The sequence below is a fragment of the Puma concolor genome, chromosome B3 (assembly GCF_028749965.1).
Source record: "Puma concolor isolate L17-30 chromosome B3, mPumCon1.1.hap2, whole genome shotgun sequence".
Taxonomy (NCBI): domain Eukaryota; kingdom Metazoa; phylum Chordata; class Mammalia; order Carnivora; family Felidae; genus Puma; species Puma concolor.
In genome coordinates this window covers 141,841,632-141,858,568 of record NC_141672.1, presented here as the reverse complement: position 1 = coordinate 141,858,568, position 16,937 = coordinate 141,841,632, and the positions used below count along the sequence as shown (strand labels likewise).

The following is a 16,937-nucleotide window of genomic DNA, read 5'->3' as shown; positions in this document are numbered from 1 at the left end:
CCAGCCGCTGACTCCCCAGGTCCCTGACAGCCTCTGCCGTCTGTGGAGGTGAGCTTCGGGGCTCTGCAACAGTCTGGCAGAACAGGTGTGGTCAGGTGAAGGAGAGTCTGGCCAGGAATAACGGGGTGGCCTGGTGGTGAGCCGGTAGCAAGGAGCACTCTGTTGAGGGGGCTAGGAAGGAGGCTGGGCTGAGCAGGGAGCACCGAGGGAGCTGTCGACCCCTTGGGCAGGGGCGGACGTGGGGATGAGCAGGTGAGGCTTGTCACCACAACCCCTCGGAGCAGACAGGAAGCAGGGTGACCAGAGCCACTGGGAGGCATCTCCTGCATCCCGCGCCCCCAGGCGTGGAAGTCCTCTCAAAGAGGGCATAGGTATGACCTAGACGGTTCCAACTATGTCCTGCATAGAAGAAAGCTATTTCTTGAAAGACCCTGAGGGCCCCAGAAGGGAAGATGCGTTTCTGAATTCCCAAGGCCTGGGTGTCCTGCCTTCCCTTCCCTTGCCTTCTCTCAGACTGAGCCCTCCTGCCTCCTGCTTTAAGCAGAATTAAAGTTGAACCTTTGTAAAGAAAGGCCTCCCACAGGGCCCTAAGATGGGGCCCCATGGCCTCACTGGGTGACCTGTTCACTTCCTAGGGTTGCCTAAACTGAAATCTTCACTGAGTCCGTTGCTCAGGGAAAGAGTGAGAGCACACACACTTCTGCAGGCCACGGGACAGTAGCAACCTTGTGCAGCTGGTGAATGTGGGAGATCCAAGGGCTGGGCCCTGTGCCCACAAATAACCCAGGGTCCCGTGTCTCAAGATACCCAGCGTATATTATGTAAAAACCCCCTACTGGCCTTTGCTAAGGTCATTCGCTCTCTCCAGTGAGAGCTGATGTGCTCAGCTTGTTTTCTGTGAGCTGCCTGGGGTGAGTTGAGTTTACTTGGGGGAAAAGCAGAGCAAGCAGAGGGGGGCCCCAGGACACCTGTTTCTGCACTAGGCATAGACAGGCTGAGGGGATAGTAGGATCTCGAGGAAGGTTGGGAGGAGATCTGACGGAGCGGGTGGGATTGGAGTTGCCTGGGGGGCATGGGCTGATTTCTCCTGGTGGGAGCTGGAGAAGAGTACCCAGCTGGAGGTACGGTGTGGGTAAAGACGCTCGGGCGTGAATCCATGACGTGAGCTCAGAGGACAGTGAGTGAGCAATCCATCCATCTGTCGGACCTATTTTATGCATCTATGTAGGGAATTTAGGAAGAAAAAGCCTGGGGATTTGGGCCAGGTTCTCAGGTTCTCCGAGTTCTCAGTAGCATACCCAAGACTACCCCGAAGGCATTGATGCTCTGGGCTAATGCGATTTGAGCACCTACTTTGTGCGTCTGCATTGTTCTAAGCGTGAACACCTCTGTGTCATTTGCAGATACAACAATGCCATGCAATTGGCACTTTTTAAAAATTATTTCAATTTTACAGGTGAGGAAATTAAGGATTGGAAAGAGTAAGTACTCAGAGATCATGGAACGTTTGAGGAGGGGGTGAGTGGGAGGAAAGAGCTGGCATGCTCCCTTGTGAAACTTTACAGTCATTAGTATATTTAACACACTTTGGACACATTACTATACACACAGTATGCTATGAACCCTCATGACAATTCATTGAGTGGGGTATTTTTAAAAATTTGTTTTAATGTTTTTATGTATTTTGAGAGTGGGAGGAGAGACAGCATGAGCAGGGGAGGGGCAGAGAGTGGGGGAGACACAGAATCCGAAGCAGGCTCCAGGATCTGAGCTGTCAGCACCGAGCCCGATGCGGGGCTCGAACTTGTGATCACGACCTGGGCTGAGGTCGGACGCTCAACTGACTGAGCCACCCACGCACCCCGAGCGGGGTATTTTCTTAATTTCACTCATGAAAACGGTGAAGCTTTGAGACGGGCTTAGAAAATTGCCAACTGCTGCCTCCAAAAATGTGTTGTGGAACGTGAATTCATACCCACTCCTGCCTCATTCACCTTGCTGTTACTGCTGGTGCTTATTTACAAGAGGGCCCCCTTCTGTCCTTTCTTCTTTTTGTGCTCGTTTCTGTATATTTGGATGTATCGTTGCCTCTGCCTACACAAATCTTGTAACGCCCGTTCCTCCCCACCCCTGCGTGAACGGGTTCGGCTTCCTCTTGGATGTAAGGGCGCTGGTCGTCTTCGAGGCCGACGGCCTGTTCTGTGAGTGGGTGGCTGGTCCTCTGGCCCACCTCGAGGCTCCCCAGTGCCCTGTAGTCTGTGTCTTGGCCTGGAGCTGCAGACCGGGAAGGTACAAGCTTGAACAATTTGTTTGCCGGTGAAAAGCCGCAATGCCACAAGATGGACTTGGGGGACAGAGTTAGATGCCCAGGCTGAGGAGCCAAAGCAGCATCCCTGGGCAGCTGCCGGCGGAGGAGGGCCTCTGGGGAGACTGAGATGCAGACCGAGCCCCTCGTATGGGCATTTTGAGTGAGAGTTTGTCACCGTCAGGTTGCAAAGGAAAGATCCAGGCCAGAGGAAGGGGAGAGGATGGGCGCCAGGCAAGTTGCTGGAGGGACAGATTTCCAGTTGGAGCCTGAGTTTCATCTTTCAGCACCTAGCTGCTCAATTCCAGATGCTTTCCTCGGGGAGCTCCTTCGCTCTTTACTCTCGGGCAGTCAGTGCTTAATGAGAGCCAGAGGGGTCCCCTCACCATGGGAAGGACCAGCGCGACACGTAGACGAGGCCAGTGGGCACACAAGGCAGACTTGGCTAGGGAGGCGCATGGCAGGGGCCCCCGGGTGTCAGTAAATGCCTGAGCTCGTGGGTGCAGCTCCAGGGGCAGCACCTGCGGGCAGGGACACATCTGAACTTTCCTCCCGCTGTCTCCTGAACTTCTTGTGTCAGGAAACGTGAGCTGGAAATCACCCCAGAACAGACAGTCCTCTGCTGATCCTCTCCCTCTGCCGCTTCCAGAAACAGCAGGGTGTCTTATTTATTTATTCATCTTGGTGGGAACACAGCGTCTCGGCGTCCTAGCCCCCTACCTCCAGCCTCGGGGCGCGCACGTGCCCCCGAGGGGAGCCCCGGCCTACCCTGAGCTTCCTCACACGAGACCGCAGAGCCACGCTGCTTAGACGGAGCGCCCAGAGGGAGGGTAGGCATGTGGGGCTCCACACGGTCCTGGTGCCATGTGGTCCTGGTTCCCGGGGCCGGTCGTGGAGCCAGGACATAAATAAGGCTGCTCTTTGCAACTTCCTGGATCCTCTCCCGTTCTCACTCATCTCTCCTTTCTTTTTACTGCTCCCTCTGCTTCCCTTCTTCCTCCCTCTTTGCGGTGTTCTCCTCGCCGGAGTCCCCGGCAATGCTTCCAAGGGAGTTCTCGTACATTCGTGCATTCATCAGATATTTAGTGAGCACCTGCTGTGCATTGTGCCCGCTGCTGGGCTCAGCATACCAACTTTGACAACACACCTCGTTGCTCTTTGACTTGAACACCTGCCAGCACCCTTTGCCGAGCCCTCGCACTGGCCAGGGGAGCCCCCGTCCGGCTAGATGAGCCGTAGGATGGGACGTGGACTGGCCAGCAGAAACCTCAGGTTCTCGCAGTCCGGTCAGCCTCATCCCAGGGCAGCAACAGCAGCAGACAGTCCTTTTCCATATCACTGTTACCCACCCCCCCACCCCCCACCCACGTTTGCAGAGTAGCCAGAGGCAGATGCTAAATTCTAGACCTCCAAGAAAAATTCTGCAGCTTTCCTCAGGCTGGCCCTCCAGCCTTTGAAACGTCTTCTCTTAGACCGATCCTTGACACGAACTCAGGAGGCCCTCTTGTTTTCCTAGCCCGTCAGTCATCTGGGGATTGCTTCGCAAGAGTGGCTTACTGGGATAGGTCAGCCCCGCTGCGCTTTTCCGTCCAGGCGGAGGACTGGCCGGGTCAGCTGCGGCCGGCGCACAGAGTCTGCCTCTGGCCAGGGTGCACGCTTCCCTGGCTATGCTCTTAAGCAAGACCAAAGGGGAAATTCGTTCCTCTTGCCCCGCCGCCCGGCGGCGTGAGGCCACATGCAGCCAGTGGGGCCATGAGAAGCGGAGAGGACGGGTCTGGACTGGCAGGCAGAAATTCCTACCTCTAGCGAAAGCAGGCGTCCTGCCCTGTCTCGGCAGTCTCCTTCCCCCTCCGAGATTTCAGAGCTGACTCTCCGTCTCCCTCCTGCCACTTCAAACACCCACCGTTGGAGCTCCGGGAATGTTATTCTTCCATTTAAAGACATTCCATTTCATGTGCAATTAAATGTGTGGTATTGAATTGATGTTTTCTTCTGAGCATTTTTGGCAGCCTGAGACCCTGGGGTCCGGGAAGTGCAAATTCTCAGAGATTCTTCATTCCTCCTTTGTTCCCTCTTCCCCCCTTGCCTGCCAAGAATCTCCCTCCTCCTTCACCACACAGGCGCCCTCAGGACTTACCTTGTAATGTGAGAGCCCCAAGGCTATCGAGCCCCTCTGTTCTTCTGTGAGGGGGCCTTGGGTTTCTACCTTCTGGTGCCAGCCTCATCTCCAGAGGCCGTCGTGCTGCCCGTGTTGAGCTCCAAGGGTGACAGCCGAGGGTGGCAAGAACAGGTTCCACTGGAAATGATTCTGTGTCTGTCCTTAGGGATGGGATTGGTTTCCACCAATCACAGTTGCTGGTTCAGAAAGCAGTGCCTTCCACGAGGGTACAAGTGACAGAGGTAAGGGGGCTGTCACGAGTGACGGGGAGCCGGGTGGCACTGGACTCTAGAGTCTGATGGGCCACCTCTACCAGCTGGGTGACCTTGAGCATATTGCTTTATCACCTTGAACTTCAGCAGCACGTTGTGTTTAAGACAGCTGTGAAGGCAAGACCACACGTTGCACACTGCATGGTGCCTGGCTCGGGGTGAGTGCTCTATTGACGGAACTTATTTTTATTATCAGTAAGGGCGCCAGGATTAACACCATAAGCTAAGAGACAAGCACAGAGTGAGACAGAGTTGATGGGAGAAAGTTAGGAACCGGGTATGACAACGGGCCAGGTGAGAAGGGAAGGCAGGGTGGTCAGGAGAACCCATCAGGCTTCAGCTAAGAGCTGAAGTCCCTTCGGGCTGCTGGGACGGCCTGCTTCTGAGTCTCTTAGGAAACAGCCTTCACGGGAGGACGGTCTGGGTGCTGCCTGGGTGCACGCCCTCCTAGAACAATCATTAGCCACAGCACCGAGGTGGCCAGTGGACTTCTGCTAAAACATTCTGGGTCTGACTGAGGGAGCATGCCAGCCTTTGGGCGTGATTTGCTGCTTGACATACAGCAGAGTCAGGACCACAATTATTTATAACCACCGACCCTGGGAAATCTGGGGTTTTTTCCCCTACTGATCAATAGTAATCTTTACTAGGTGGCTGTCTCTACCTTCGATGTCTTTATTCCATTGTCTGACCAACCTCCTCCCACAAACTGTTTTGGACTCTGAAGAGGGAGGAGGTTGGACATGGTGGTGGCAGGCTTGGACAGTCTGCCGACGGCCCCCTGAGTCAGTGCTGAGGCCCGCCCCCACCCCCCACCCAGGAGCAGCCTCAGCCATTTTCTTTCAGGAGAATATCTTGACCCCTCTTCAGGTTTCTTTCCAAGTCACTGTTTTGTTTACAGTAGACTGAGCTCTCAGGTAAAATGAAAATCCTGTAGAAAGGAAGGAACACACTTGTGTTAAATGCCCATCATGTTTCAGATCGCTCCAATTATCTCTATTATCCAGAAAGTTTAAACCTGTCCTCCTAAGAACTCTGGATTCAGCCCAGTGAGTGGCAGGGTCAGCGTTCAAATACAGACCCATCTTTTTTTCCAAGTCCTTGGTTTTTCAGCCACACCATTTTGGGGGGTTTTATGCCTCCTCTTGGTCGGCAGCGCTGAGTAATGTGTATGCCTGGCACATCCCTGTTTCCCCAGAACGTGGGGCTGACAGTGGTCACCTACGTCTCTGGCCATGTCTGTCTGTTCGGTGGACCTGTGTAGGTCACAGAAGGCACTGGGTGACGCACCTCCCCCAGGGGAACATGGCGAGGATGAGGGGGTAACCACAGTCTGCCCACTGAACTGTACGGGCTCCGAGACCTTCTGTACCGAGGTGGCTGTGACCTGCTTGGATTCGTGATCTCGCCCTAGGTCAAGCTCACTCCAGATCTGGAAGACCTCACAGCAGGGAGGCCCATACATATGGTATAAATATCTTGGTCCTCACTGCAGAGAAAAATTCATGGAGCAGTAACCGAAACCCAGAAACCCTCATTCTGTTCTGTCTGATGAACCAGTTGTCCGGCGGGAACGAGAAACCCTACGGATGGCTTCCTTTGGCAGACCCCAAGTGGGGGCTCTGTCAAAGAAAGGAGCTAGGGAAGAGTCAGGCCAGAAAGTTCCAGGAGCCCGAGACATCTCTCAAAGACCCCTCCTACCGGGCACCGGCCCCCTGGCTCTCTCTGTAGCAGCCCCTCCTTGCTAGAGAGTGGGGGGTGTTCCCACGGCCTGGGCCGTGCGTCCCTCTCCCTCCTCCTCCCCTGCCAGTGTCCCAGCGTCTGAGCCTTGTGACCCAGACTCTGCTGGGCCAGCCAGCCAGGCAGTAAAAGGAGATTGATGCCCTCTCCTCCTAGGAGAATCCATCACTTTTTGGCATGCGGGTCAAATGGCTTCACCAGAGGCAGCCCAGAGCAGCACTGTGTGAGCTAAAAATAAGCACAAAAAGGGGCCCAAACAGACACGAGGACGTCAGAAATGGGAATGGCTCACTCCAGCCATCCCCAGGGCCCGAGCAGCGCCCTCTCCTCCCACACTCTTCCCGTCCCACCCCTCCTCCCCCGAGCCTCTGGGAAGGTGCACCTTCCTTTTGCCTTGGGTGATAGAGTCCAGGATGAGCAGGGTAAGAGGAGTCGGATAGGGTTGGAAGAAGGGAAGGTGGAGGGGCGACGTTCTGTGGACCGGATGATCTTGGTGGCCATGAAGTAGGGTAGGATGGAAGAAAGGCGTGGACGGAACGTGAGCTGGGGAGCCGTATGAAGGAGGGAGTCCTTCCTTGGCCACTCTCTGGCCTTGTGAACTTTAAGAAGCTGCCCCTGCTTCCATTTTCCCATCCGTGAATGGGGCACAATAGCCCTTGTCTCCGGTGCTTATCATCAGAATTGAATTTGACCAAAGAGTAGCATTGGCCATCGATTAACTTCCCTTTGCCCTACTTCTTCCAACTTAGGTGTGGGGTGGGGGGCAGCTGCTCAGATGGTGTCGTGGAGTCTTGAGTCTTGTTGGCTCATGGGGCTGTCCACACGGAAGTGATTTGCCTTATGCATTTGGCCCAAACCCAGCCTCTCTCTGCGGAAGCCTCCAGGTGTCTTGTGGAACTTCTTACCACCATGGCTGGTGGTGGGGAGGGGAAGGAGGGTGTTCTCTCCTGGGGGAGGATTTATGGTGGAATGGAATCTGTTTTTATTTTCCATTCCTCCTGTTGCCCTTTCTAGATCTCCCCTCCACCTTTGTGGACAAAGCTCAGGTATTACTCCCAAAATACTTCTCCCTGAAGACAACTAGAGTGAGCCAGGCCTGTTTTATTCTGAGCCACTGGGTGTTTCCAAGTCTTTGGAAAAGATCTGTTTGCGGATTTGGGGAAGACACTTGGGTCCGTGGGAGGCTTCTGCTTCGTGCTTGCAGTAACGTGCTTACCTTCCCCCCTGCCCCCCCCCCCATGACTGTGCAAGGCCCACGGCTGTTAACGCTGCCCCCTCCCGTCGTTGGGGCTCCATAGCTGCTGCCACACTGTCAACTCCTGGGATGTGGAGGGAGAGTTGAGAAACGGTCCCCTCTTTGCCGCCTCCACCTGACTTGCCCGAACCTTTCAGGGCCTGTGATTCTTGCTGCCGAGGGAGGGAGAGGAGGGAGCAGGCTCTGAGACTCGGAAGCTGAACACCAGAGCCCGCTCTCTGTGGAGCTCCCCCCCGTCCTTCCGTCCTTCCGTTTTCATCCTGCTCCCAGCTACTGTGAGTGAGGAGAGCTCGCAGGGCTGGTGAGGTGGCCCAGCCTGGAGCTGGACCAAGGGACCCAGAGATTTATATACTGTTAGCTCTGCCTTTATGGGGGTGTGTCAGGAACACAAGGAGGCAAGAGAGGCATGATCACCATCACATGCATGAGTAGTTGAGGCCCCGAGAGGGACCTTGATGCAGCCCAGGCTGCACAGCTCGGCGGGGAGGAGGGGCCTCTGGTGAGTCCAGGCTTGCAGGCCTTCGGATGGTGAAAAACGGATACAGCATTTGTGGACACACGACTGTCTGTTAAGAGCTGGCCAATTTCTCCCCTTCCCATGCCCTCCTGTTCCAGTGGTTCTCGAAGTGGGGTGCCCGGACCAGCAACGTCAGCATTACTCCGGAACTTACTAGAAAGGCAAATTCTTAGGCCCCGACGTAGACCTAGCAAATGGGAATCTCTGGGAGAAGGACCCAGCCATTTGCTCTAACGAGCCTTCTAGATGATTCTGTGGCAGCTCAGGTTTGAGAACAACACTGCCCTCTTACAGTGCCGAGGGAGGCTGGGGTCTAGGGTGGGGTCTGGGGCCAAAGGGAGCTTGTCCCTAGTGGTTTGGCTACTCTGGCCTGTCCTGATGCTCTGGATTCTAGTCCCGTCTCAGCCGTCAGCTGGGGACTCCTGACTTGTCCCTTGTTTCTCCTGCTTGTAAAATAATGTCCATAATGATGCAACACTTAAGAAGACTTAAGGAATTACAAACCTTCATATGCAATGGCTCGTGTAGTAGGTAAGTAGAACTTGTGTTATCTTCCCACACCCATTTTATAGATAAGGAAACTGAGTCCTAAGATGCTTTGTGAGGTGCCCAAGCCCATACTGTGTGGAGGATCCAGGTCTCGATCCAGGTGCCCCTGACCTCTCATTCCTTACCAGTCCTTGCGATGTTCAGAAGTGCAGACGTGGCCTTATAAAGCTGCCTTCCCAGCCCATTTCCGCTCCGCGGCCACGCCAGGATGCTCACCTTGCAGGACCCTGTGCGTCATCACTAGTCACCCGGGAATGATTATGCCATGATGAGCAGATGGCCTCCCCTGAGACAAGTCCTGACCTCCCATTTTGTCTCAGTGGGAGACTCTTTAGCCTTCCCCTTCAAGGCCCACAAATACCATTCCTCAGAGGCTAAGAAATAGCAACAGAGGGTGTAAAGAAGGGAACCAATTTTTAATTCCCTTGTTGCGAAGACTGGGGCAAAGCCCTGCAGAGCACGGCAGCCACCTGGCAGTCACGTGGCCCGTGAGGAGCGGCCACCAGCCGTTGGGAGCCTGCAGCTCTGTCTTGCGGGGGAGGAGAGAAAAATGCTCTGTAAATGCTTCCTCCCACAGATCCGCGGGTCATCTGGGACACCGTGGGGAGACCAAGAATTCTGATAGGAAAAAACAAAACAAAAACAAAAACAAAGAGGTTTGTATAGTCTATTCTGAAAGGAATTCCCAAGCCAACCAAAACACTAAGCAAAGCCTTGCAGCCACCCTCGTCTGTTCCTGTCACATGTGTCCTCGCTCATGGGGACAGTCTGCCATAGTCCTCTGTCTTCGGTTTTCAGTTTGTGACAAGGTCATTTGAGACAATCCTCTTTCCTGGCTCTGCAATGCTCTTTGTAGTGTTAATACAGATGTTTAGTGGGCTTCTGCCTGTTGCAGACTTAAGGGGAAGGTCAGTGAGCAAACTCTGGCTTGTGCCTTACATCACTAGCCCCCTGCTCGTTCTATTCCTTCGTAGCATTCTTTCCAAGTAGATGGGACGGCTGAGGTGATATCTCTGCTTTCTCCTGGCAGATGGACTTAGCCTGCTGAATTAGTGGAGGGGGTCGCGGCTGTTCTCTGCCTGGACCGTGGTTCTGGGACAGTCTCTGGACTTGGCTTTCATGATCTCATTGGTCTTCCAGAGGAGAGGGATTTGTCAAGTAAAGGCTTCCCCCAGATAATTTTAGCTGCCACAGAGTCATCTCTATCACAAACCAGGCACCGTGCTAGGATTGTCACAGCCATTCTTGTATAACAAGAATCGTGTGTGTGCGTGTGTGTGCATGCACACACACGCACACACACACACACACACACACACACACACACTGTCCCAGGTGCCAGGCCAAACTCTTCAAATGGATTATCTCATATCTTTACAAGACTTCAACAAGAAAGGTATTGGTGTTAATCCCATTTTATAGATGAGGACATCGAGGCACTGGGATGAAATAACTTCCCCAAGCCCAAAAAACGAGCAAGGAGGTGGAGTCAGGATTCAAACCTGATTTTGAACACCCCAGAGACCTCACGATTCCAAGTGCGGTCACAGCACACAGGTTACCTGAGGGTTTGTTAGAAGTGCAGATTCTCAGAGCTACTGACTGAATCAGAATGTGCACTATGCCCAGGGGAGTCCTGTGACATGAGAGTAGCTGTTGAGACTGATCTATATGTGTGTATATCACACACACACACACACACACACACACACACACACACTAACTAGCTAGTTAGTTAAAGCACAGAATCCTGTGCTTTAGCTACTGTTGATTCTGTTTTCCAGCTGAGGCAGCTGTTAGACAGGTTTGGGGTGGGTCAGGGACAGAGGTGAGATTTGGTTCTGCGTCAGACTGAAACCACAACATGATGCCTGTTGCCATGCCCGAGTTGGGGTTCCTGGCCGCGTCTGCCTCTCCCTGGCTGTGGACCCAGAAGTAGAACCCCCTGCTGTCATGAGGACAGGTGCCTAGGACTGATCAGCTGCTCTCCCCTCTGTCCCCCTCCTACAGATGTGCAGCACATTAAGAGGAGGGACATCGTGTTGAAGCGGGAACTGGGTGAGGGAGCCTTTGGCAAGGTCTTCCTGGCCGAGTGCTACAACCTCAGCCCGACCAAGGACAAGATGCTCGTGGCCGTGAAGGTAAATCCCAGAGGTCTGCGGGCCCCAGGAAGGAGGAGGGGGCGCTGGGGGCTGGGGAGCAGGCGGGAGAGGCTCGCTCCATTCCTGGTGTGAAGGGGCATTCTTCATCCATTGTAATCAGGGGCCCTTGCTCTAAGGGCAGCGAGATTTCCGTTGGATCCACACCGACTTCCTCTGACTTTGGAAGTCAAGAACTACGGCACCTAAGGGGGCTGTGCCTGAGGTGCAGCTGGAGGAGTACGTTAGCCTGTGAAAGGGCCTGGGTCCCCATCCTTGTCCCCAGCTGGCCCTCCCCCCTCCTCAGTGACCTCAACAGGATGTGTCGTCCGTGCCTGGAGAGTCACTTGACGTTTCTCAGGAATAGAATTGAGTGAAGGGTGGGCAGCTGAAGGAGAATCTGGGAGCCCCCGGTCAAGGGCAGCAGACGTCACTGGGAATAGAAGGAGAAGAGTGGGGAAGGACCAGCTACTAACTAAGCACAGGGAGACTAGTGAGTGAACCCGGAAAAATTTCTTATACCCCCACGCATGTGATCCGGGTTCAGACCCCCGAGGGTAACTGCCTCCTGGCAGGTACTTAGATGGACCCAGGAACCACAGGACTTTTGTCTTGCTGAGCCAGCAGTGCAGGAGCTGAATTGTGTGGGGTGGTAGAGAAGAGACTTACCACCAGTTCCCCACCCCTGCACTCAGCCTGCAGAGAACAGCTTCTCCTATAAATCAGTGCTAAACAAATCTTTGAACATGATTTGTACGGACAAGGGCCAAGTAGGTGTCAGGAGCCCTGCTCTGGAGCGTGGACTGACCTCCATGGGTGCCACAGGAAGGCCTCTGAGAGGAGGGTGAATTCTGCCTGGTGTCCTGGGCTGAGAGCAAGAGATACCGCCCCCCCATGAGGACTCTCACTGGGACCTCAAAAGGGTCCCGCCCTTAGCACTGAGGGCTCCAACCAAACCACTCACAATGACAGTTCCATGCTTCTGTGACTTTGGGGTCTGTATATTCACAGTCTTGTGTGTCTGCATATTGCCTGTCCATGGAGGGCAGATGGCCTCCACAGATGCTCTGCAGCCCCCAGGGATAGCGGGGGAGTCAGAGAGCCTGAGGGAGACCCCACCCTGCCACTGATTAGCTGTGCAACCTCACACAAGACACTTAACATCTCCAGCCCTCAGTTTCTTTATCTGTACAATGGGAAATACAATATCCTTCCTTAAAAGCATTGGTGATGAAATCACACAACATGTAAAATTGTTCATCCATTGTTTGGGACATAGTAAATGCTCAATAAAGAGTACTTGCTACTGGTTTTTATTATCACCATCATTCTCAATGTTGGTCTTATTGAATGTGCTTAGACACATGACATATGGCCTTCCAAGCTTACACTGACCAGCTAGAATAGGGGGTCTGAACCTTTTCTCTAAAAGGGCCAGATAATAAATATCTTAGGCTTTGAAGGCCATATGCTACCTGTTACAACTGCTCGCTCTCTCTCTCTCTCTCTCTCTCTCCACACACACACACACACACACACACACACACACACACATCTATTAGAAAAAATATATGTATATTTTACAAAAGTAGGCATTGTCTGCTGACCAAGGATCTGGAAAATAAATAAGGAACTAGAGTATATTTTCTGTGAAGGCTAATCATTATTATTGCTAGACTGCCTGAGAATAAACTTGTTCAGTGTACCTCCATAGACGCAGGATGGTCAGATAAGCAAGAAAGTCTTTAAACAGCTTGGACCAGGGGAGTGGAAAGATTTCTAATTTTGTCTCCAAACAAGGATTCTGCACTGCTCTGAAACTTTTAATTTATCGGGAGACACTAATCCACTGGGCATTCCAATATCCGTCTGGGGACTGGTAAATGAAATGGACATTTTTGTGCTTTGAACAGGAAATGAAATGATGGCCCCAAACCTTGGGAAATGTTCCTCACTGAGTGGTCAGGCGTTAAAGGACAGTACCCGGATTGGATAATGCAGAAAATGTGTTTCTGTGTTCATCTTTTTAAGATGGTTTTCTTCTCTCCTTGGGTCTGGGAATGTGGAGGAGACCAGTGCCCCAGGATTTTACAACATTTGCAGCCCAGGGGATCCACCCAGACTCCAGCCCCTGGAGAAGACACTCATTTACTCTAGAGAACGGTCGAGAAATGGTGTTTCCTGTTTCTCATCCTCTTTAGATTTTACTGCTTTGTGCAGACTCCTTCCTCTTGAGGCTGTTCTCATATTGGTCAGGGTAATTGTGGACTTTCAGAGAACACATCTGAGTATAACCCAAGGTTAGGTTTTCCCCAAATTGTGGTTTTAAATCAGTTGGCAAGAATCTTTTGCCCGGTGGTTGCAATAGGGGAGACGGAGCAGACATCACAGCCTCTGTTCTGAACATGCTTGTAGTCTCCTGGGGAGACAAAAGAAGACCCGAGAAAGAAGGAGAGCAGGGCAAGACAGAGAGTAATTTGTGCATAAGGGTAGTGTAAGACTGATAATATGTGGTTTATATTTTTAAATAGGTGGTGCCACTTTTAAATAGTCACTTGACAGAGAATACATTTGTTCAAAAGATCTCAAAGAGTCTCTTCTGATAGCCAATAGCTGATAAGAACATGAGAAAGGTGTCCAACCTAATTAATCGTCAGAAAAATGCAAGTTGGCCATATTGAGATACCAGTGAACACCAAGCAGAATGACAACATAGTGGTGACGATACCAAGTGCTAGTGGGAAGGCGCAGCAGTATGATCATTTTGAAAAAGTTTGGTATTCTAGAACATTAGCATACTGTGTGACCTAGCACTTCTACTTCTAGACCTGTACCCATTATCTATCTATCTATCTATCTATCTATCTATCTATCTATCTACCTATCATCTATCATCTATGTATCCATCCATCCACCTATTTATCTATTTATCTATCCATCTATCTATCTATCTATCTATCTATCATCTATCCATTCATCTGCTATCTTTCTATCTATCCATCTATCTATCTTTCTGTCTGTCTATCCGTCTATCATCTATCTACCATTATCCTCTCTCATCTTTCTATCATCTATCATCTAACCTATCAATCATCTATCTATCCATCCATCCATCCACCTATTTGTCTGTCTATCTATCTATCTATCTATCTATCTATCTATGTATCATCTAGCTAGCTATGTATCATCTAGATATATAGATATATATCTATATATCTATATCTATATATCTATATATAGATATAGATATCTATATATCTCTCTCTCTATATATAGATATATATATATCTATATATCTATATCTATATATCTATATATAGATATAGATATCTATATATCTATATATATAGATATAGATATCTATATATCTATATATATATATAATTCCACTTATTTCAAGTTTAAAAAACAAGTAAAACTGAACTCTAGTGGTAAGGGATTTATATTTAGATAGTCGCAAGTATTTTACAAAAGCCAAGACCGTGGACTGCATAAGTCAGTGTAGTGGTCACCTTTGGGGTGAGAGAAGGAATACTGGAGGGGCGGGGCATGCAGTGGGAGCCCTTCTGGGGGTGTTGGCAATATTTAATTTTTTCCTTACATCGAGGAAACACTGGTATTAGTTTTGTAATAACTCAGTGTGCTATAAAAGACTTTTCTTTCAAAGATTGATCGTATTCCTAAAAATATGCCCCATTTATTCATGCCATAAATATTTACTGAACACTTACTATGTGCCTGGCACTGAATGAGACCCTGGGGATGAAAGAGGAGAGGGGACGCACAGGCCTCTGTAGCTCACATCTCTGAATTCTAGCACAGTGGAGCCTGGAAGGGAAGTTTCCGGAAGAAGAGGAGGGCATGTGCGGAATGATGACAGCAGCATCTCACAGAGAATGCTGATTATGGTGCTCACGATATGCTGGGCCCTGCTCTTAGTAATGTGTGCGGGTGAAGGTTTGTTCTCACGGCCTCCAGAAGCATTAGGCATCGCCGCTATCCCCATTTCACAGAAGTGGACACTGAGGCACACAGAGAGAGGTCAAGCAGTTCGCCCAAGGACCCGCAGTGAATCAATGGTGGGGCCACCTCAGATCCAGGCAGGCCTTCTCCTTCCCAGATGAGGGGATGAGCCCCTCGTCACTGCTTTTCCTGGTTCCCCATGTCTCTCCATGCTCTGTCCTGGGGGAGTCTCCCCATTGCTCCAAGTCATGAATTCTTGTGGTTTAATCTAGTGCAGTGCTTGTCCTGTCTGTGGAGGCTTTTGTTTTAACTTCAATGAACCACATAATCGACTTCCGAGATACCTAATTGGTTCACGGTTTTGTTGTTATCTGAATTTTATTTCTCCCTCTTTTGGTGGCATACCTTCTTGGTTTTTTGGGGTTTTTTTGAAATAATTATTTCTTCACTCTCTTTGAGCATTTACTTCTTTTAACATCGCTATCAGCCTATTCCTATGAAATTAATTTTATCTGCAGGAAATTCATGTTGTGGTTATTGACGGTTTTAATCATTTGGATCCAATAATCTGTTTCTTCCAGTTTGTCTGAACGCCAGCTCTTGAGTTCCCTTTAGTTTGGAGAGTTGTTTTGTTTTTGTTTGGGGCAATCATGATTTCCAGTTTCAGTTAGTTTGCACTGGAATAGGCACTGAAAACATTTTTAGTGCAGAATCTCAGATTTTTACTATTTTCCCAATTTCTTAAAAACATAGGTTTTCCTCTTATTCTTAACACTTTCTAAACCTTTCTAAACCTTTCTAGTAGGGTTTCTCTAAAGTCTTCATCTCAGGCTCCATAAAAACAGCCAACACTTTGTACTCATATTTCATTGCTTTCTATGACGTTTCATTACATTAAGCAATGACATTAACAGATGGATCATAAATGATTTTGGGAAACAATCAGAGCTGACCCTTGGCAAGCTCCCCTCTGGGACAGAAGTATCTGTCTGAGTATCCAATTAGCAGTGAGTATTCAGGGCATAATAGATGCCAGTCAGGATGTTCCTCAGAGGGTGATGGACAGTACCAGTGAATTTGGCCAGTCATGTGGATATAACTTGGTGGAGAGTTTTTCTGGCCAAAAGAACAGCATGTGCAAAGGGCCTGAAGCAGGTAAAAGTTTGGTGGGTACAAAGGACAGAAAGACCAATGAGACTGAAGTGTAATGAATAAAGGGGAAGAGGGTATGGGAGGAAATGAGGCAGAGAGAGATGGGGAGACCTGACGTTTGGAGCCTATCAACTGTCTTAAGGGGTTTGGATTTTATCCTGAAAACAGCAGGAAGCCAATGGCCAGTTTTAAGCTAAGAAGACAGAAGAGAGAAGGGCATCCATGTCTGTAATAACTACCCATCTTCCTCTCTCATAAATCGTTTGAGAGTGTCAGCAAGAAGTGGCTGCGGATTTTCAGACTAAGAGAAAGATGATTTTTATACTTAATTATTTTTTTTTTAACGTTTATTTATTTTTGAGACAGAGAGAGACAGAGCATGAACAGGGGAGGGGCAGAGAGAGAGGGAGACACAGAATCTGAAACAGGCTCCAGGCTCTGAGCTGTCAGTGCCGAGCCCGACACAGGGCTAGAACTCACGAACCGCGAGATCATGACCTGAGCTGAAGTCGGACGCCCAACCTACTGAGCCACCCAGGCACCCCATGATTTTTATACTTAAAAAGTGTTAATTGACGTGTGCGTGTTTGAATATTAAAAGTTTGGACGTTTAGAAATGCGTGCATCCCCGCACATATTAAATGGGTTTCGGTGTGCGAATGCAATATGAAACCAAACACTTTGAACTATCCCTCCACGCCACCCCCACTCCCCTGCAAGAGAAAAGGAAACTGGAAGGCGGCAGCCCTGAGGCTGGACAAGAGGAGGATGTTAAATGATCTTGACAGAGTCGGGAGCTACTGAGAAGTTCGAGTGTTCTTGCCTTCAGGATGGCTTCCCTTCCATGTGACCAAGGGGCCCCAGTGGGACCCAGGCCTGGGGGGGGTG

The 16,937-nt window shown here is 50.5% G+C and overlaps 1 protein-coding gene across 4 annotated transcripts in view; it reads left to right on the top strand.

The window, feature by feature from the left end:
* Window positions 1–16,937, top strand: part of NTRK3 (neurotrophic receptor tyrosine kinase 3) — a 400,390-nt gene that overhangs the window by 309,979 nt on the left and 73,474 nt on the right. For all 4 annotated transcript variants that reach the window (XM_086711501.1, XM_086711502.1, XM_086711506.1 and 1 more), the window contains one exon: window positions 10,807–10,937. In XM_086711501.1, the coding sequence (XP_086567627.1) occupies window positions 10,807–10,937 (131 nt within the window). The remainder of the gene's footprint in view (window positions 1–10,806; window positions 10,938–16,937) is intronic.